At 44.9% G+C, this 22,132-nt stretch overlaps 1 protein-coding gene across 3 annotated transcripts in view; it reads right to left on the bottom strand.

Moving 5' to 3' along the window:
• Positions 1-5,307: 5,307 nt before the first annotated feature.
• wdr90 (WD repeat domain 90) overlaps positions 5,308-22,132 on the bottom strand; it is a 79,299-nt gene continuing 62,474 nt past the window's right edge. For all 3 annotated transcript variants that reach the window (XM_078240846.1, XM_078240845.1, XM_078240847.1), the window contains 11 exons: positions 20,368-20,558; positions 17,488-17,656; positions 17,297-17,408; positions 16,612-16,783; positions 15,320-15,442; positions 14,412-14,592; positions 13,839-13,969; positions 13,196-13,339; positions 10,535-10,660; positions 9,583-9,667; positions 5,308-5,901 (listed from right to left, as the gene is read on the bottom strand). In XM_078240846.1, coding sequence (XP_078096972.1) covers positions 5,711-5,901; positions 9,583-9,667; positions 10,535-10,660; positions 13,196-13,339; positions 13,839-13,969; positions 14,412-14,592; positions 15,320-15,442; positions 16,612-16,783; positions 17,297-17,408; positions 17,488-17,656; positions 20,368-20,558 — 1,625 coding nt within the window. In that variant the 3' untranslated portion in view covers positions 5,308-5,710. The remainder of the gene's footprint in view (positions 5,902-9,582; positions 9,668-10,534; positions 10,661-13,195; positions 13,340-13,838; positions 13,970-14,411; positions 14,593-15,319; positions 15,443-16,611; positions 16,784-17,296; positions 17,409-17,487; positions 17,657-20,367; positions 20,559-22,132) is intronic.

Below are 22,132 nucleotides of genomic sequence, written 5' to 3'. Positions count from 1 at the left end.
AATCCACCTTATCAGATCACCCTGTATCCCATGTACCTTCTTAATGAGTCTCCCATGTGGGACTTTGTTAAAGGCTTTGCTGAAATCTATGTAAACTACATCAACCGCACTACCCTCATCTACAGACTTAGTTACATACTCAAAAAATTCAGTCAAATCTGTGAGGCATGATCTCCCTCTGGCAAACCATGCTGATTATCCCTGATCAAACCTTGCCTCTCCAAATTGAGATAGATTGTCTCCTTCAGAATCTTCTCCAGTAGCTTCCCAACCACAGACGTGAGACTTACTGGTCTGTAGTTCCCTGGCTTATCTCTACAACACTTCTTAAATAATGGGACCACATTAGCTGTTCTCCAGTCCTCTGGCACCTCCCCGGTGGCCAGAGAGGAATTAAAAATTTAGGTCAGAGCCCCTGCAATTTCCTCCCGTGCCTCCCACAACAGCCTGGGACACAATTCATCCAGACCTGGAGATTCGTCCACTTTTAAGACCACCAATACTTTGGCACTCCCTATGACAATTGGCTCTAGAACCTCTCAGTCTCTCCTCCCGAGTTCCATAACTATCTCCTCATTCTCATGGTTACACTTGTAAGTTTTAGGGCAAATCCTCCATGATTAAAAAACCCAGAGATAAGGAAAATGGCCGACTGGTTGTCAGGCCACATGAATATGCAAGAGGCTGGGAATAACAAGAAGGTCGAGACAGGGATAATCTAATCAACAGGAAACAAAGGAGAAACCATGACCAGCAGACAAGAAGTAAATAGCCCAGCAGAAGGACAATTAGAACAGAGATCATTCCATCCACAGACAACATCAATGACTCATCTCGCTGATGGGATTCCAATCAGGATGACTCAGAGAACATTTAAAAGACATTACAATGTCAATTAAGGGCGGTCCCGACAGTTCCGGCCTTTTGTCCCAGTCAATCGAAACTATCAATGATCAGAAACTGTTTTTGTGTGAGAAAATCACTGGTTCAGGTTTTAAAAAGGGACAAGCAAGCTCTGGTCTCGCTCTCTTTTCTCTTCGGACCAGCATGGCAGCACTCTTCTCTCTCTTCTCCTGTTGCTGCCTGCCTCTCGTTCATCTCCAGCACGCAGCCCGAAGCCCACTGAGCAATTTAAACTAGGATTGTGAGTATCCACTGGTAATTCGCAAAATTCCCGAGATCATCATAGTGGATGAGGCTTTGGGGAAAGGGGGGGGGGGGTCTTTTGCATGCACCTTTCATAGTTTAAGACACTGGTAAACTTGTGTAAAGTAAGCATTCCGTTGTGTCCGTTTTAGTATCCCTTCCATAGCTATAGTCTTATAGATCATAAGGCATTGTGTGTTACTTTCCTGGTGTTTGGTGATCTTGACACACAAATATATATATATCTTTGACTTCCATTGGAGTCCGTTTTGATCTTTTCAATTTCTCACCAATGATCTCTGACCAAGTCACCATATTAAATATCCCTTACCATAATTCCGGAGTCTAGAACTGAGGGTACCCTGGGCGCTTCGAAACCGCCCACTCAGGAAAGGCTGCCAGGTAGTGGATAGGCAGCAGTTTCCTTTTCTCTCTCTTGGGAGCGCTACTCTAGTGAAGTAGGCGCAAGGTGGCCGTTGTTCCATCGGCGAGAGAGAGAATCACTCGGGCATTGGTGGGGTTTGGGTAATGGAGAACCAAACCTAAAATAAGCCCAGTGGAGTTACAAAGAGGGATCCCGCTACACACTGTGTCCCTATTCTGCTAACAGTCTGGGCCACCTCCCCTTGCCAAACCAGTTTAAACTCTTCCCAACACTAGCAAAACCACCAGCAATGATGTTAGTCCGGCTCTGGTTCGGATGTAGGCTGTCCCACTTGTACAGTCCCACCTTCCCCAAAAACAGTCCCAGTGGTCCTGGAATCTAAAACCCTCCCTCCGGTACAAACTCTTAAGCCACGCATTCATCTGTGCTATTCTCTTATTTCTGTACTCACAAGCTCGTGGCACTGGGAGTAATCCAGAGATTACAACCCGAGAGGTCCTTTTTCTTAGCCTATTGCCTAACTCCCTGAATTCTTGGTGCAAGACTTCATCTCTCTTTCTACCTATGTCATTGGTACCAACATGTACCATGACCTCTGCCTTATCACCCTCCCCCTTCAGGTGCCAGATCCTGGCACCAGGGAGGCAACACACCATCCTGGAGTCTCTTTCACGCCCACAGAAGTGCCTATCTGTGCCCCTGACTATGGAGTCCCCTATGACTATTGCTCTTCTGCACTTTGACCCTCCCTGCTGAACAACAGAACCAGCCGTGGTGCCACTGCACTGGCCTCTGCTGTTGTTTTCCTCCAATAGGCCAACCCCCTAACAGTATCCAAAGCGGTATACCTGTTAGAGAGGGGACAGCCACACGGAATTTTGCATTGACTGCCTGCCCTTTCTAGCAGTCGCCCATCTATCTTCCTGCACCTTGGGTGTGACCACGTCTGTGTAACTCCTGTCTATGACACTTTCCGCCACCGTCAAGATAAAGAAGTCCTAAAGGGGTGGTGTAAAATCTGGATACTGGATCTACTGTTAAAAGTGGAGCAGAAGTTTTGTTTAAGAGTCAGATGGAAAACCTGGATTGGATTTTGGAATGCAAACCACGAATGGTAAACATTATTGTGAAATGCTATGGAGATGTCGGCGTTAGACTGGGGCGGGCACAGTAAGAAGTCTCACAACACCAGGTTAAAGTCCAACAGGTTTATTTGGTAGCACGAGCTTTCGGAGCGCTGCTCCTTCATCAGGTGAGTGCAGGATTGGGTTCACAAACAGGGCATATATAGACACAAGGGAGGCAATGGCCCAGTGGTATTATCGGTAGACTATTAATCCAGAAAACCGGATAATGCTCTGGGGACCTGGGTTCGAATCCCACCACGGCAGATGGTGGAATTCGAATTCAATTTTAAAAATCTGGAATTAAGAATCTACTGATGACCGTGAAACCATTGTTGATTGTCAGAAAAACCCATCTGGTTCACTAATGACCTTGAGGGAAGGAAATCTGCCGTCCTTACCTGGTCTGGCCTACTTGTGACTCCAGAGCCAAAGCAACGTGGTTGAGCCTCAACTGCCCTCTGAAATGGCTTTGCAAGCCAGTCAGTTGTAACAATCGCTACAAAGCCTCAACAAAGAAATAAAACTGGACTAACCATCTGGCATCGACCTAGGCACCGGAAAAGACAACTGCAAAACAAACAGCCCTGTCAACATTGCAAAGTCCTCTTTACTAACACATGTACTCTGTCGCCCTCATAAGAACAGTATGGCACTCGACTCATCGATCGACAGTTCTGAAGTGCCACAGCGAAAAACTGCACTGACCTCCTCAGAAGACAGACATGGTGGACAGAGTACCCTTCGTCATCTAGTACTTCCCCAGAGTGGAGAAGCCACGGCATCTTCTCCAGAGCCTTCAATATGTCATCGATGAAGACGAGCATCTAGCCAAGGCCACCCCCACATCCCCACTATTTACCTTCAAACAACTGCGCAACCTCAAACAGATCATTGTCCGCAGCAAACTACCCAGCCTTGAGGAGAACAGTGACCATGACACGACCCAAACCTGCCACAGCAACCTCTGCAAGACGTGCTGGATCATCGACATGGATGCCATCACCTCACGCGAGAACACCATCCACCAGGTACACAGTACTCTTGCAACTCGGCCAACGTTGTCTGCCTGATACACTGCAGGAAAGGATGTCCCAAGGCATGGTACATTGGCGAGACCATGCAGACGCTACGACAATGGATGAATGGACACCGCTTGACAATCACCAGGCAGGAGTGTTCCCTTCCTGTTGGGGAACACTTCAGCAGTCAAGGGCATTCAGCCTCTGATCTTCGGGTAAGCGTTCTCCAAGGCAGCCTTCACGGCACACGACAGCGCAGAGTCGCTGAGCAGACACTGATAGCCAAGTTCCGCACACATGAGGACGGCCTCAACCGGGATCTTGGGTTCATGTCACACTATCTGTAACCCCCACGACTTGCCTGGGTTTGCAAAATCTCACTAACTGTCCTGGCTGGAGACAATTCACATCTCTTTAATCTGTACTTAACCCTCTCCACTGGCATTCCAGCCATTATCTTGTAAATTGAGTGTCTATATATGTCCTGTTTGTGAACCCAATCCTCCACTCACCTGATGAAGGGGCAGCTCTCCGAAAGCTCGTGCTACCAAATAAACCTGTTGGACTTTAACCTGGTGTCGTGAAACTTCTATTAGTGAAAGATTTTAAAGTGTGTTTTTTTTGGGGGGGGGGAAGTGGAATTTGGAAACCCTCAAGTGACAATCATCTCGAGGAATTCTGAGGAGACATGCACACACGTTTACTTGGGGTTCAGAGTGCAGCGTGTATTTGACCACAGTCATCATGTGCTTAAAAGGATGTTTGTTTTATTGAGACCGTCTAAGATGTACTTTGTAATCCGTGTTAATCTTAAAATCTGCGTATAATCGTTAAGCTAAGGGGGAGTAAAAGAATCCAACATTTTCATGCTTTTTTTTCTTGTTAAAACTAAAGGGAGGGGAGGCGATGGCCTAGTGATATTATCGCTAGACTATTAATCCAGAAACTCAGCTAATATTCTGGGTTTGAATCCCACCACGGCGGATAGTGGAATTTGAATTCAGTAAAAAATATCTGGGATTAACAATCTACTGCTGCCAGTTGTCAGAAAAACCCATCTGGTTCACAGATGGCCTTTAGGGAAGGAAATCTGCCATCCTTACCTGGTCTGGCCGACAGCCACAGCAATGTGGTTGATTCTTAATTGCCCTCAGAAATGGGCCAACAAGCCACTCAGTTCAAGGGAGACTTGAAGGGATGGGCAATAAATTCTGGCCAGCCAGCGACACCCATGTCCCACAAATAATATTTTAAAAAGCAGTCTTGTGATTCCACATTCTATGAAAATAAAAAGTAAAAGCTCCAGTCTTTTGAGCCAGGGTTTCATTCTAGAATCTTCCCGTCCAGTTGTATCAACCGGGATCTTAACATGATGAAGGGGTCCTTGTGATTTTTACCATTTGTTCATTTTATGGTTCACAAGTGGAGTGTGATCTTTCTGCTCTAGCCCACTGAACTGCACAGTAAAGACAACTTGCCCCATGAACCGCACAGTACAAATGATATTCCCTGTAGGCTGGCCAACATTTTACTACAGAACCGTAAAGAACATATGCACTTATTTTCACATGAGTAAATAAATACAATTAAGCAGAACTGTTAATCACAAAGCCCGACTCGACACCCATATTGTAAATCAATAAAAAGTTTTATTCATGGATAGTACAAAAATCACTTTATAATAAAAATATTAAATGATCGGTGTTACTTCACAAGTAGAATCTCACAATAAAACTTTACCTGGCTAAACAATTTTTAAAAATCTCAGTGCAACCATTTATTAAAAACTTCATGTGAACAGTGCACCAATTACACCATTTCAGAATGATTTTAACATTAATATTTTACATTGCTTAGTATTTTCTCCTGTAGTAGCAGATGCCCTTTCCTAAGCAATCTTGAACACTGTAAAACTGCATTAGAGTTGAACTACATTACAAGTGATTTTATCATTGAAACCTGTGATATCAGATAGCTTTATAAAGGGGTTCTATTTGTAACAGCAGTGAAACGCTCAGGTTTGCTGCGGGAACTCAGAGATATTGTACTAGGGTGAAATTGCTATTTTGTACGTTCTGGACCTCCCAGACCAGCACCTCGTTGTATGCAACAGACAGGAGGAATTTCCCAGATGGTGTGAATCGACTGAAGTGAACGGTATCATTATGCGCCGTGAAATCCTGGCATTTTCCAGATGGGTATTGAATTAGCTTCAGAAGTCTCCCTACACAAAACCAGAAACATGAAGAATAACTTTAAAATTCTAGAATGTGTAACAACATCGGCACAAAATGTATTAAAAAAGAAAAGTTTCGGCTTCAAATAACTTCTATTTAATGCACCAATCACCTATTGGTATCGCAATCTCCTCTACGCTGAAACAAAAAAAAACACAATTTTTAAACAAATCTTAATACATTTCAGTTTAAATTGCCCCATTCCCATTAAAATGACGAAACAGAACAGGACTGATCCCAGTTCTCTGCTGAATTGGCTGACTGACACAGGCCATTAGAATTGGTCTGTATGCCCAGTCTGAGAGGGGAAATTTTAAAAAATTCCCATCTTGCAGATGACACTAAGATTGGTGGCATAGTGGACAGTGAAGAAAATTATCTCCAATTGCAATGGGATCTTGATCAATTGGGCCAGTGGGCTGACGAATGGCAGATGGAGTTTAATTCAGACAAATGCGAGGTGATGCATTTTGGTAGACTGAACCAGGGCAGGACTTACTCAGTTAATGGTAGGGCATTGGGGAGAGTTACAGAACAAAGAGATCTAGGGGTACATGTTCATAGCTCCTTGAAAGTCGAGTCACAGGTGGACAGAGTGGTGAAGAAGGCATTTGGCATGCTTGGTGAATATAGGAATTGGGACGTCTTGTCGAAGTTTTACCAGACATTGGTAAAGCCACACTTGGAATACTGTGTGCAGTTCTGGTCACCCTATTATAGAAAGGATATTATTAAACTAGAAAAAGTGCAGAAAAGGTTTACTAGGATGCTACCGGGACTTGACGGTTTGAGTTATAAGGAGAGGCAGGATAGACTGGGACTTTTCTCTCTGGAGCGTAGGAGGCTGAGGGGGTGATCTTATAGAGGTCTATAAAATAATGAGGGGCACAGATCAGCGAGATAGTCAATATCTTTTCCCAAAGGTAGGGGAGTCTAAAACTAGAGGGCATAGGTTTAAGGTGATAGGGGAGAGATACAAAAGGATCCAGAGGGGCAATTTTTTCACACAGAGGGTGGTGAGTGTCTGGAACAAGCTGCCAGAGGTAGTAGTAGAGGTGGGCACAATTTTGTCTTTTAAAAAGCATTTAGATAGTTACATGGATACGATGGGTATAGAGGGATATGGGCCAACGTGGGCAATTGGGATTAGCTTAGGGGTTTAAAAAAAAAAGGGCGGCATAGACAAGTTGGGCTGAAGGGCCTGTTTCCATGCTGTAAACCTCTATGACTCAATGATTTCTAATTCCTAGGCACTTGCAGCATTTAAAATGGAACTGCATTACATGTGCCTTGTCGGGTCTTTTTTTGTGTTTCGGGGGCATTTGCAGAGGTGCAATAAACCAGAAACAGGGGTAAGATAGAAGTTCATAGAATCCCTACAGTCTAGAAGGAGGCCATTTGCCCATCGAGTCTGCACCAACTCTCCAACAGAGCATCTTACCAAAGTCCTCTCCCCTGCCCTATCCCCATATATTTACCCCACATATTTACCCCGCTAATTCCCCCTAACCTACACATCTTAGGAAACAAAGGGGCAATTTAGCATGGCCAAACCACCTAACCTTTGAACTAGATAGGCTAAAGATAAATTAGATTATTGGAGGTAGCATATGCTCCAAGTCCGTACCAAGTTGTAGTAATTTTATTATTCATGCCAATGAAGCAATTTGGCAAACTGCATGTTAACACAGACCCTGTGCTAGCTATCAGTTTGCTCCTTGGTCTCGCGCTGCTTTGCCTCCTAGTTTGCAGCGAGCTGTGAATAACAGGATAAATATTCAAAGGGATAGCAATCTTGCAGGGCCATGGAAAGGCGCAAGTGTGAAAAGGGGGCTCATTTCACAGCCTTCTCTCAAACGCTCCCCCCCCCAGCGCGGCCAGCCAGGCCCCTCCCCCCCAGCGCGGCCAGCCAGGCCCCCAGCGCGGCCAGCCAGGCCCCTCCCCCCCAGCGCGGCCAGCCAGGCCCCCAGCGCGGCCAGCCAGGCCCCTCCCCCCCCAGTGCGGCCAGCCAGGCCCCTCCCCCCCCAGTGTGGCCAGCCAGGCCCCCAGCGCGGCCAGCCAGGCCCCTCCCCCCCAGCGCGGCCAGCCAGGCCCCTCCCCCCCAGCGCGGCCAGCCAGGCCCCCAGCGTGATGGGCTAACTAGCCTCCAGTGCTGCAACATTTCATGATTTCTAGAAGGAGGTTTTGCACCATAGCTTTAAGGTTTAACTATAAAACAGCAAATATTTATATCATCGATATTTAGAACTAACAGGTTGGAAAGACATTTAAAGCAGCCTGGAACTGGTTCATCGGACAGTAAAGCAGCTGAGACAAATGAACAGAAAGCAGTCGGCTGGTCTGATGGGAAAGTGCTCTATACATCAGAGCCATCCCATGTAGGCATCAAGGTTACATATTTCCATTTATGTTAAAACCACGTGTTTGTACAAGGTAATATCTAATAGAGGTGTACAAGATTATGAAGGGGATAGATAGGGTGAACAGTGGGAAGCTTTTTCCCAGGTCGGAGGTGACGATCACGAGGGGTCACGGGCTCAAGGTGAGAGGGGCGAAGTATAACTCAGATATCAGAGGGATGTTTTTTACACAGAGGGTGGTGGGGGCCTGGAATGCGCTGCCAAGTAGGGTGGTAGAGGCAGGCACGCTGACATCGTTTAAGACTTACCTGGATAGTCACATGAGCAGCCTGGGAATGGAGGGATACAAACGATTGGTCTAGTTGGACCAAGGAGCGGCACAGGCTTGGAGGGCCGAAGGGCCTGTTTCCTGTGCTGTACTGTTCTTTGTTCTTTGTAACAATAAAATCTATTTAAAAATGTCACACTGGATCACTATATTACCAATGGGACTACCAAAATGATATTCAATCTTGAGACTCTTTCTGAACCAAGCACTGGAGATGGCTGTTGTGTGTTCAGTACTTTAATCCTCCATCAATTCCATCATGGAAAAGGCAGGGGAATGGCATTAAGACACGATGTTCGTTTGGAGTCAGCACAGACACAATAGGCCAAATGGCCTCCTTCTGCGATGTATCTGTGATGTAGAACATTTTCTTCCCGACTACATTCTGATCTCTCTATGCCCGTGAAGCATGCACAGCAGCTGTAAACAAACCCAGCTCTGCCAATGCCATTCTAAATCCAGCTGATAGGAAATGCTGTAAATTAACTCTCGCCTGTAACAGAATTCTTCAGTAACTCAGCATGGTTTAAATTCCCTTTCCACCATAGTGTTTTGCTGGGCCTTACTGAAGGCTTATTTTTCCTTTGCCTTGCTTTGTGCAAGTCAGGGCGGCACAGTGGCACAGTGGTTAGCACTGCTGCCTCACAGCTCCAGGGACCCAGGTTCGATTCCTAGCTTGGGCCACTGTCTGTGTGGAGTCTGCACGTTCTCCCCGTGTCTGCGTGGGTTTCCTCCGGGTGCTCCGGTTTCCTCCCACAGTCCGAAAGATGCGCTGGTTAGGTGCATTGACCGTGCTAAATTCTCCCTCAGTGTACCCGAACAGACGCCGGAGTGTGGTGACTAGGGATTTTCACAGTAACTTAATTGCAGTGTTAATGTAAGCCTACTTGTGACACCAATCAATAAACTTATTATCTGGGTGGAAAACGATCTGCAAGCACCCCTGGTTCACATAATTACAGAACAAAACTCGCTCTTACCATTGGTCCCAACAGCAATAAGCTGCCCTCCCGGAGAGAGACTCAGACTTGTAGCCCAGTGAGGCAAAGCTATCTTTTTAATTGTCTGCAAAGAGATATAACAAAAAAAAGAGACTTTTGGTTATACAACGGGTGATGAGGCAACAGCTTAGGCTGAAGAGTTTCCAGAAACCTGGTCTTTATTACTGTAGGCATTGGAACTACGTTTTCCCATCTCTGTTTCTATTTTTTTTCCGCCTGAATGTTGGTTCAACTGTCTCCCCTGACAGCAGTCTCCAACCCAAAGGGAAAGTGGCCTATTCCAAGAATCTACAGCGTATTGCGGGCCGAATCATGTCCACATTATAACGCAAAGCAGCAAAGTCACTGCAGCGAGGGGCCGGAAAACTATAGCATTTATAATTGCAGTGAAACGCTAGATGCTTCATGACCTCTTCAAACAGGTGGAAATATTGGACCTAAAGCGGGTAGAAATATTAGTTTTTCCTGTTTACCTTCTATTACATTTAAGACTGTGGACCAAAGCACTTGTAATTAAATCACCGAAGTGACCTCAGTATTTCAATATTTGATGCAGTTACTGAAGGATACAAGGTCTATAACAACAGCAGAACGTAACCCTGTTGCATTTGTTTCATGTGAAGTAAAGTTAAGGACTATAGAGGAGGCACCTCCTCTACAGTCCTTAACTTTGCTTCACATGAAATTAATGCAACAGGGTTACATTCTGCTGTTGTTATAGACCTTGCATCCTTCAGTAACTGCATCAAATATTGAAATACTGAGGTCAGGAACATATTTCAAAAAGCAGAATTCCCACCACTGCATGTGGGCAGCCAGTTTACATTTCCAAACTCCTTGGTACTGACAGTCAGTGCAGCCGTAGCACAGAAGAGACCACAGGGTTTTGTTTCAAAAGGTAGTTTAGATAAACAATTTTGTTGACATATACCTGTTTCCTATACAGACTGTACAAGATAATCTCTGGCTTCTCTCCAAATCCCACATATACCACTGTACCACTCTGACTGGGTGAGAAGGCAGCCAGGCTTGGGGGGAGGCTACTTTTGTCTGATACCTGAAAGAAATTTTTAAAGTAGTTAAAAATCAGTGTACATCATAGAAACTAGAAGCAGGAGGAGGCCATTCGGCCCTTCGAGCCTGCTCGGCCATTCATTTTGATCATGGCTGATCATCAAATTCAATGTCCTGATCTCCCCCTTTCCTTCCCATACCCCTTGATCCCTTTAGCTCCAAGAGCTATATCTAATTTCTTCTTGAAATCACAAAATTTTGGCCTCCACTAGATTCTGTGGGAGTGAATTCCACCCATTCACCGCCCTCTGGGTGAAGAAATTTCTCCTCATCTCAGTTCTAAAAGGTTTACCCCTTATCCTCAAACTATGACCCCCTAGTTCTGGACTCCCCCACCATCGGGAACATTCTTTCTGAATCTACCCTGTCTAACCCTGTGTGAATTTTATAAGTCTCTATGAGGTTAGATGACCATCCGGAACACTTTCTGATGTTTTTATTTAGTCTGCAGAAAGCCTGGTCTGTCATAGAATCCCTACAGTGCAGACGGAGGCCATTCAGCCCATCAAGTCTGCACCGACACCAATCCCACCCAGGTCCCATCCCCGCTTAGCTACCCTTCAAATCCCTCTAACCTATCACATCCCGGGACACCAAGGGTTAATTTAGCATGTCCAATGCACCCTAACCAGCACGTCTTTCGGACTGTGGGAGGAAACCGAAGCACCCGGAGGAAACCCACGCAGACACGGGGAGAACGTGCAGACTCCGCACAGATAGTGACCCAAGCCGGGAATCGAACCCGGGTCACTGGACCTGTGAGGCAGCAGTGCTAACCACTGTGCCGCTCTTATTCTTAACATGGGAAAAGCACATGCACAATGTAGCCAGGCAGATTTCTTTGTGGGTTCAAACCCCACTGCAGAGATTTGTGTTTATAATATTATTTGACACTTCAGTGCAGTGTCAGCTTATCAATGACATGGTAACCTGAGGTTCCACCTGCCAGCCGAGACGGGCATAAAAGATCCAAAAGGACTTTCCTCATGTTATGGCCAATACTCATCAACATTATTAAAACGGGTGATTTATTTAATTACTGATCACAGTGTGTGCACTTGTGAAAATGTCTCTCTCTCTTCACGCTTCCAACATGGACAGCCCTGGCTCTAAAGCAGCCACACCCTCCTTCATCAATGCACACAAGAGGTTTGTTCCATCTTGCCTGGTCATTCTGCTGACTTTACACAGCCCTTACACACCCATAAAACCAGAACCAGCAGTTGTCTTCTGTATTTGTAAATGTGGAGGTCACATACTATAGATTACACCAGTCACATAGGAAAATGTCGGGTTGGCCATTTTGTTGGGAAGAATTAAAGAGAAGTATATTATCTAAATGGTGAGAGATTGCAGAGCTCTGAGACTCAGAGGGAGTTTGATGCCCGAGTGCATGTGTCACAAAGTTCAAATGCAGGTGCAGCAAGAAAGTATGAGTTTATTTATTTATTAGTGTCGCAAGTAGGCTTACATTAACACTGCAATGAAGTTACTGTGAAAATCCCTTAGTCGCCACACTCCGGCTCCTGTTTGGGTACACTGAGGGAAAATTTAGCATGGCCAACGCACCTAACCAGCACGTCTTTGGACTGTGGGAGGAAACTGGAGCACCCGGAGGAAACCCACGCAGACACAGGGAGAACGTGCAGACTTCACACAGACAGTGACCCAAGCCGGGAATCAAACCCAGGTTCCTGGTGCTCGGAGGCAGCAGTGCTAACCCACTGTGCCACGGGCTAACAGGATGTTCTCATTCATTGCAAAGGGAATTGATTGCAAAAGTAGACAGGTTATGCTTAATTTGCACAGGGCATTGGTTAGGACACATCTAGAGTATGTGTACAGTATTGGTCTCCTCATTGAAGGAAATATATAAATGCATTGGAAGCAGTTCAGAGGAGGTTCACTAGATTAAAACTGGAATGAGCAGGTTGTTATGAGGAAAGATTGGACAGGCTAGGATTGTATCCACTGCTGTTTAGAAGAGTGAAAGGTGACTTGGTTGAAATATACAAGAAACTGAGGGAACTTGACAGGGTGGATGTGGAAAGGATGTTTCCTTGTGTGGGGAGAATCTAGAAATAGGGGTCACTGTTTAAAAATAAAGGTTTGCCCATTTAAGACACAGAAGATGATTTTGTTTTCTGAGGGCTGAGGCACTTTGGAATCCTCTTCCTCAAAAGGGGTTCAGGCAGAACCTTAGGATATCTTTAAGGCAGAGGTAGATAGACCCTTGATAAGTAAGGGGGTGAAAGATTATCGGGTGTAGGTGGGAATGTGCAGTTAAGATTAAAATTAGATCAGCCGTGATCTGATTTAATGGTGGAACCGGTTTGAGGGGAGGAATGGCCTACTCCTGCTCCTAATTCATATGTTTGTGTGGTGTCTAACCTTTAAACCACAATGTTATACCACATAGATGAGAAAAATTATAGAATCTGGTTTTACAGGCTTGGAAAACAGATCCCAGTCTATAATTTAACCACTCCCCCAAAAAATAAACAGAAATTAGCCTCACCTCGGGTTCAGTAGGTGCTGGGAATGTCAGCCAATCAATGAGCTCACATTGGTCTTTATGCCAATCGGTGGCCCAAACACTAACACGGCGATCTGAACTGACAGCCAGCCACATTTCACATCCATCAAGTCCAAAAGCGTCATACTGGAAAAGAAATGCAAAATAGCCCAGTGCTTTGAGTTCAGATCTACATCCTAGGGCAACTGTGACCCATTTTAGGTGAAATCAACATGGACACTAGCAGCACAAGATAGAATCCCTACAGTGCAGAAGGAGGCCATTTGGCCCATCGAGTCTGCACCGACCACAATCCCACCCCGGCCCTAGCCCCGCGACCCCATGCATTTACCCCAGCTAGTCCCCCTGACACTAAGAGGCAATTTAGCACGGCCAATCCACCTAACCCACACATCTTTGGAGTGTGGGAGGAAAAAGGAGCACCCGGAGGAAACCCACACAGACACGGGGAGAATGTGCAAACTCTGCATAGACAGTGACCCAAGCCAGGAATCGAACCCGGGTCCCTGGCACTGTGCTCACCATACTGTAACCAATACCTACCCTTCCTTTTTATTTCGAATATACATTGGACTTCTTGATTTCTAATTTTATGCCATAGCTTTTTCATTCCTACTGAAGTCACCTTTTTCCGTGCACATTCAATTGTAGTAATTGGTGAACCTTTATGATCACTGATGACACGGATGGTGATTCCTGTTCGACAACTACTCACAGCCATCAGACCATCTTTACCTCCTGAAATGATGACTTCACCTAGGGATAAATGTAAAACATCTGTCAGTGTTAACCACACCCCAGAGACCAGGACTACTCAATGTAGTGGCGATGACAGGAATGTTGATGTGCATTCTGGGCATAAGCCACGCACGAGTGCGGTTGAGGAGGAACTTCTTCTCCCAGAGGGTGGTGAATCTCTGGAATTCTCTGCCCACTGAGGTGGTGGAGGCTACCTCGCTGAATATGTTTAAAGCGCGGATGGATGGATTCCTGATCGGTAAGGGAATTAAGGGTATGGGGAACAGGCGGGTAAGTGGTACTGATCCACGTCAGATCAGCCATGATCTTATTGAATGGCGGGGCAGGCTCGAGGGGCTAGATGGCCTACTCCTGCTCCTATTTCTTATGTTCTTATGATTGTGATCAGCACTTGAATCTGTGTAGCACATGCTCTAGATTAGTCATCAGTGGAACGTACCATCCATGGAGTACGCAATTGCATTGACTGCCACAGGATGAGGGTGAATCTTCAATTCCATCTCAGTCTTCAACATCCCAAAGAGCCGTATCGTGCCATCACTATATCCTGCCACAATCTGTTGTTTATCAGCACATTCCCTTGAGTTCACTGCAGGGCTCCATGCCATACACAAGCAGCTCTGAGACAAAATGGAGGTGGTTATCAAAGTGTGAATGCTTTCCTTCTCCATCCACCTTAGTCTCTCTAAATCCGAGTGATAAATTCTAATTAAAAAAACTGCTGTACACAATCAACAAATGCTTCAAATGTCTGGTTAAGAGAATGAAGAAAAACATGACTCTGCCCAATAAATGTTGAATGCTGTTGGATGACTAAGTAACATCACCTTACTTTGCGCTGGCGTTCAGGCGACTGAGGAGGGATCTCAGAGAGACTATAAAGTTTTAACAGGACTAGACAGGATAGATGCAGGGAGGATATTCCCGATTTTGGGGGAGTCCAGAACCACAGGTCACAGTCCGACGATTCAGGGTAGACCATTTAGGACGGAGGTGAGGAGACATTTCTTCACCCAAAGGGTGGTGAGCCTGTGGAATTCATTACCACAGGAAGTAGTTGATGCCAAAACATTGAATGTATTCAAGAGGCGGCTGGATATAGCACTCGGGGCGAATGGGATCAAAAGAATGGGGAGAAAGCAGGATTAGGCTATTGGTTGGACGATCAGCCATGATCGTGATGAATGGCGGAGCAGGCTCAAAGGGCCGAATGGCCTCCTCTTGTTCCTATCTTCTATGTTTCTACGTTACTTTACATTATTGATGAAAACTCCCTTCATTTCACGATTTCGACAAACTGTCCCTTGCCCCACTTGAGGCGCATTTATTTCTCTTTTAGTAACATACCTGATTAAGAACATGAAACTGGACAACCAATTCAGTGGTATGCATCACCCACACCCTCAAGCTGCCATCCTCTGCACAAGTGGCAAAATGACTTTCGTCAGGGCTAAAAATCACTTGGTTAACCTGAAGGAAAAGGAAAAGCAAAATGACTGATCAAAATGCTCCAGAATCTCCAGCTTATTTACACTTTATGAGAGCAACATCTAAATTCTGCCAAGAACCAGATGCTGAAACTGCTTGCTTGGGCCTCCAATGAGAGGTTTTGAAGTGTAATGACACAAGAAATAACTGCGTATGCATTAGCCACAGACAGCTCGATGCACTGCAAAGCCTAGCTTAGAAATTACTTTTCACATTGAGAGAGATAATTTCACATTTCAAAATACAAGTCATTCTAAACAATGTTCTTTTATTTATTCTGGAGCGTATTGAATCCCTTCTCTGGTCCGAGGCTGAGACAATGCTCTCAATTAGCCACATTAAGCTACTCGGAATTTAACTTGCCCAATACTGAGGGTTACTCTCACCCATTTAATTTCAATTCTTTTTTTACTAACGTAGTAATTCCAGCAAGTTATCCTTAACCTTCTGTTATCCAGATAATAGGTAGATGACCAGATCTGATGGTCAACAAAGCAACCCGCCAATTCCTATCTCTTCCCTTTGCAGCTCTGATGAAATTGAGCAGGGCACTTATTCAGCTTTCAGTTGCCCATTGCTCCACATTGGAGTATTAGTGCTTTATCATAGAATCTACAACTTTGTTTTTTAAAAAGCATTTAGATAGTTACATGGGTACGATGGGTATAGAGGGATATGGGCCAAATGCGGGCAATTGGGATTAGCTTTGGGGTTTTAAAAAAAAGGGCGGCATGGAAAGGTTGGGCCAAAGGGCTTGTTTCCATGCTGTAAACCTCTATGACTCCATGACTCTATAATCCTACAGTGCAGAAGGAGGCCATTCGGCCCATCAAATCTGCACAGACCATAATCCCACCCAGGCCCTATTCCTGTAACCCCACGTACTTACCCTGTTAATCCCCCGATACTAGGGTCAATTTAGCCTCGCCAACACGCCTAACTCACGTCTTTCGGGCTGTGGGAGGAAACTGGAGCACCCGACGGAAACCCACACAGACACGGAGAGAATGTGCAAACTCCCCACAGACAGTGACCCAAGCCGGGAATCAAACCCAGGTCCCTGGCGTTGTGAGGCAGCAGTGCTAACCACTGTGCCACCATGCCGAGCTGTGACTGATTTCATCGTGTAAACAATTCCAAAGTTGCTTAACCTTGTTTCTGTGGCCGCTGATTAGACGGATGCTGGTATTTTCAGCCCAGTTTATATACCATAGAGTGCCTGCTGTGGTCCCCACGATACCCATGTCCATGATATCATCAAAGACTGCACTAACTATTGTACCGTCCAGGATCATTTCATGTTCCAGGAGCACCGAACTTGATCTGAAAGGAATGTAGATGAATTGTCATACAAGACAGGCACAAATACATCGAGACAATGCATTACATTATAAAACCTGAACAGTTTTTAAGTTTTATTTATTAGTGTCACAAGTAGGCTCATTGCATTAACACTGCAATGAAGTTACTGTGGAAATCTCCCAATCGCCACACTCCGACACCTGTTTGGGTACACTGAGGGAGAATTTAACATGACAATGCACCTAACCAGCACGCCTTTCGGACTGTGGGAGGAAACTGGAGCACCCGGAGGAAACCCATGCAGACACGGGGAGAATGTGCAGACTCTGCATAGACAGTGACCCAAGCCAGGACTCGAACCTGGGTCCCTGGCGCTGTGAGGCAGCAGTGCTAACCACTGTGCCACCGTGCCGTCCCTCCATATAAACTCAGCTTGTGAGCGGTACAAGATTTAATCTTTCCTAATACCATTATTAATTTCCATTTCAGTACAAATATAACTTTGACCGAAAGCCCCAAACACAGCACTATCACCTTGCTCTTGTGCCCTCAAGTCTCATCTCCTGAACTGCAACGACTGCCCACAGCCGGATTTTCTTTGTGTTACTGCCAGTCATCAGGCGATATCTTCGACACTGCACAATCCCTGCAACAGAATAATTGCCCAGTATATAACATTATATCACACAGCATTAGGGATCGTACCATATTGTACTTATACTCACCAATCTCCCCTTCATCGGCATCCCAAGTCATAAAACACCTATTCTGCTGGGTGTCCCATGCACAGATCTTCCCCGTGTTGGTAGCAGTGTAAAGAACTGAATCACCATTATAGCACAATGCAGAGAGTTCATCAGCACCCACCTCATCTGGGATTGAGACTCTGTGGACCTATAACACAATCACCAACAAGCTTCAGAACTACTAGGTCAAAAATCAAAACTTCCTGTGCTCTCAGGAACTGATTAACTAAGTACTGGAGATAGATTGGGAAGCTACGTTTAACAGGACGAAAACTCAAGTTACCAGACTCAACTCAAAGATCTTCAAGATGCTGGTTACAAACCAGCATTTAGCACAAATCAAGTATCTACCCTTTTCCTTAGTATTACGATCTATTTGTCTTCTAACTTAAAAAGAAAATAATTTTGACTGGGAAATAAATTCAGTATTTTCATATCACTGGTTTTGCCTGGTAAAATATTCCATACCCTCACAACATTATAGTACACTGTCGATCATCTTGTTTGGATACACTGAGTATTATTCAATTGAGTAAATTAAACCAAGAACTGCAAGGAGCTAATAAATATTGCTGTCTCTCTCTGTGTTGAGATTAAAAATTAAAGGGATCGATGACACTGGAACTTCACACACAAAGTTAAAGTTTATTTATTAGTCACAAGTAGGCTTACATTCACAATGCAATGAAATTACTGTGAAAATCCCCTAGTCGCCACATTCCAGTACCTGTTCAGGTACACCGAGGGAGAATTTAACATGGCCCATTCACCTAACCTGCACATCTTTCAGAATGTGGGAGGAAACCGGAGCACCCGGAGGAAACCCACGCAGGACATAGGGAGAATGTGCAAACTCCACACAGACAGTGACCCGAGCTGGGAATCGAAGCCGGGTCCCTGGCACTGTGAGGCAGCAGTGCTAACCACTGTGCCACCGTGCCACCCAAAACATTTCATTTTTCACAGGAAAACCAGGAATTATTCAATTTATATAAGAACATAATACACTTTGTTACCTAAAGTTTGAACTTCAAGGCTGCCCATAAAATGTTGAATTTGCAGACTTTGTGCAAATGCAGTTAGCGCGCTTTTTCTTTGTGCAAGTCTTCTATACTTTGCACCTATTCTTACTTTGATATTCATAGGCCAGATGGCAAGAACAAAAGGCCATTATATCTTGAGTGGTAACAGAACTTTGCAGCTTTGGGGATTGAGGTTGGAATTTGAAAAAATACTAGGGAGGGAAGATCTCAAAAGCAAGGAAGACAGGAAGAACTAAACATGACAAACTATCCCACTACAATACTGCTTAAAACATGCTTACAATCTGAACCGCACAACAGCAGAATATTTCAAATGCAAAACGGACAGTGACAAAGCAAAGTAACTGACGTGTGATGGAATAATGATCCAAGGTGATCAAGTTCAACCTTCAGTCCGTGCAGAGATAGCTGAACTCAGGGTGTGCGGCACACTAAAGGGTTTGGACAAATATCTTTACGGGACTCCACTAACCTTTACTAGAAAGTGTGCATAGCACATCAGATGCCCTTCTGACACTTGCCAATTAGGCTCACAAATGAAGAATGTCTTGAGCAACAGGAGGTAGTAATGCAATGGAGCTAGTATAGTCAGGGGAGACACAATTGTCTGTAGTTTGTTTAAGAGGCCACCCTTTTAAGGTGGAGATGAGGATTGTTTTTGTGTATCGTTAGTTTGTGAAATTCTCTCCACTAGAAAGCAGTGGAGGGCTAGCTATTAAATTTATTCAAAGCTTAATTACATAGATTATTGTTTTTGATGGATAAAGGAGTCAGGAATTATGGGAGGCAGACATGAAAGCTGAGTTAAGACAACAACCAGACCAGCCATGATCTTAGTAAACGGCATAGCAGGCTCAAAGGACTGAATGTCATACTCTTGCTCCCAAGTCCTATGAGAGATACTAGCTTTGACAGAACTAGACCCCAAAAAATATTGGATAGAAGCAAATTGCTGCGGATGCTGGAATCTGAAACCAAAAAAGAAAATGCTGGAAAATCTCAGCAGGTCTGGCAGCATCTGTAAGGAGAGGAAAGAGCTGACGTTTCGAGTCCAGATGACCTTTTGTCAAAGACCCAAAACATCAGCTCTTTTCTCTTCTTACAGATGCTGCCGACCCAAAAAATATTACTGTCCTGAGCACAATGTAGGGGGAAATGGGGGCAGAATACGTACAAACTAGGAGCAGTAAACCATTCAGCCCTTCAGGACCACTCTGCCACGTAATAAGATCACGGTTGATCTGATGGTAACCTCAAATCTGCATCCTGCCTACCCCTGATAACCGTGCCAAGAATCTGTCCACCTCTGCCTTAAAAATATTTGAAGACTCTACTTCCACCACCTTTTCACAAAGAATTGCAAAGACTTACAACCCTTAGCGCAAAGATTTCACCTCATCTCAGTTATAAATGGGTGACCCCTTATTTTTAAACAGTGACCCCTGGTTCTAGATTCTCCCACAAGAAGAAACATCCTCTCCACATCCACCCCGTCAATATCCCTCAGCATCTTACTTGTTTCAATCAAGTTGCCTCTTACTCTTCTAAACTCCAATGTAGAAGATTCCAGTTCAGCTACAGGTGTATAGTTTCCGATTTCTCTTGGGTCATAATTAACAAGGCAGATAGAGAGGATTTTTGACAAGTTTGTCACTACATATTTAGAAAGCTGCATCAAAGCCTGAAATGAGATGTCCTCCCCCGTCAACAGTCGTCTTGCAGCATGGGACAGCTTAAAGCGAGTGTTCAAAATACACAAACTCGGGACAAGCCCCATCATAAACACTTAGTTTTCAGGAAGTACATTATCACTAACCTTGAGTTGTACTTCATTAGCAGTCTGTTCTAGCAGCCAGAAGTGCACTCCTCCTACCCCAACGCTGGCAAATTCATTGACAGCAGTTGGGTCAAAAGCTAAATCATGGACAGGATTTGATACTCTTGTCGTTGCTAACAGCTCATAATTCCTGGTATCCCATAAGGCAATTGTGAGGTCCCTGTAATCTCCTGAAACGATTAAATCGATCAACATTAGAAACCTTTGCAGGGCAGATCTTGCAACACATACACCTTATTTCAACGGTGAATAACGCAGTACCATTTCTGTATCCACAATAAGTTAAAAACAGGTTACAACAGACCTGCGTTTTAGGTTGATTGTGGGACAAGTTCAAATTTCAGCTTGCCCCAGTTACAAATAAGAGCTACTGAACGTTAAAATAAAGCAATATAAAGTGGATGTGCAGTCCAGGTTGGCTATTACAAAGGAACCCTAATATAATCACTTAGTGTACAGCTCTGCCTTAATACTACTCAGGACAGTATCAATGGAAAATTGTACAAGTGCCTTACTGTTCATGGCTTGGTATCGCAAATAATGCTTTGCTCGTTTGTTCCGATCGATGTCTCACCTTGTTTAAGATCTCTTTTTTTTAGCCACTTTAAATGTGAACAGTCATCCAACTGAACATTGTGGTGGGGGGAAGGGGGGAACTTTAACCTTAAAACTGGGCAGATGTTTGTTGAGTGGGAGATTGAAGTGTTTAAAAAAAAATCTCAACCTGACTGCAACCCCATCCACTTTCAGTTTTGACGGAGGCAGGTTGGAAATTTAAATTATAAAGAGGCTGTCTCTCTCGTACCTAGCCACCATTTAAAGTTTAACCCAGGCTGGCTGCATTTCCTGAGCCACAACAAACCAGCAGCTACAGGAAGGTGAGCACTGCAGAATCTGGGGCAGGTGCCTTTCTGCTTGAGGAAGCAATGGCCTAGTGGTATGATCGCTAGATGATTAATCTGGAAACTCAGCTAATGTTCTGGGGCCCCAGGTTCGAATCCCGCCACGGCAGTTGGTGGAATTCGAATTCAATTAAAAATATCTGGAACTGAGAATCTACAGATGACCATGAAACCATTGCCGATTGTCGGAAAAACCCACCTGGGTTCACAATATCCTTTAGGGAAAGAAACCTGTCACCCTTACCTGGTCTGGCCTACTGTGACTCCAGAGCCTCAGCAATGTGGTTGACTCTCAACTGCCTGCCAAGGGATGGGCAATAAATGCTGGCCAGCCAGCGACGCCCATGCCCACAAATGAATAAAACAATGTGCTGGGTCCAGCATATCTACTTTACCACACCCCACTATCAGACAAACCAATCCTGGCCTCTGATCTCGTCCACTTGACGCAGCACCATTTTGCTCAACTCTGCTTTTTAATCGCTCAGGCCTCCAATCTCCCCCTCGCCCCACCCACCCTCCCACCAAAGCCTCAATTCCACCCCCTCAGCCACCAACAGGGTCAGGGACCCTAACCAGACATACGGCCTCTTCTGCAATGTTCCCCACCTGTCTGGAAGACAAGGTTATCAATTAGTTTGTCGTCTGGCCAGGGATGCATACCGCGCTTCTAAAATTTGACTGCCTGTCAGGAACCCCTATTTCCAGGCATCACGAGTGCAGTTTCTCCCTTACCTCCTTCCTGGCTGCTCAGAAACTTTAAATTCCCAGTTCACTGTTTCTTTCTCTAATGTTGCTGCCTGACCCACTGGGTTAGTTCAACATGTTTTTATATTAAAATT

The sequence above is a fragment of the Mustelus asterias genome, chromosome 23 (genome assembly GCF_964213995.1).
Source record: "Mustelus asterias chromosome 23, sMusAst1.hap1.1, whole genome shotgun sequence".
Classification (NCBI taxonomy): Eukaryota; Metazoa; Chordata; class Chondrichthyes; order Carcharhiniformes; family Triakidae; genus Mustelus; species Mustelus asterias.
Note: the sequence above shows the minus strand (reverse complement) of the source record. Positions and strands in the feature narration are given on the sequence as shown.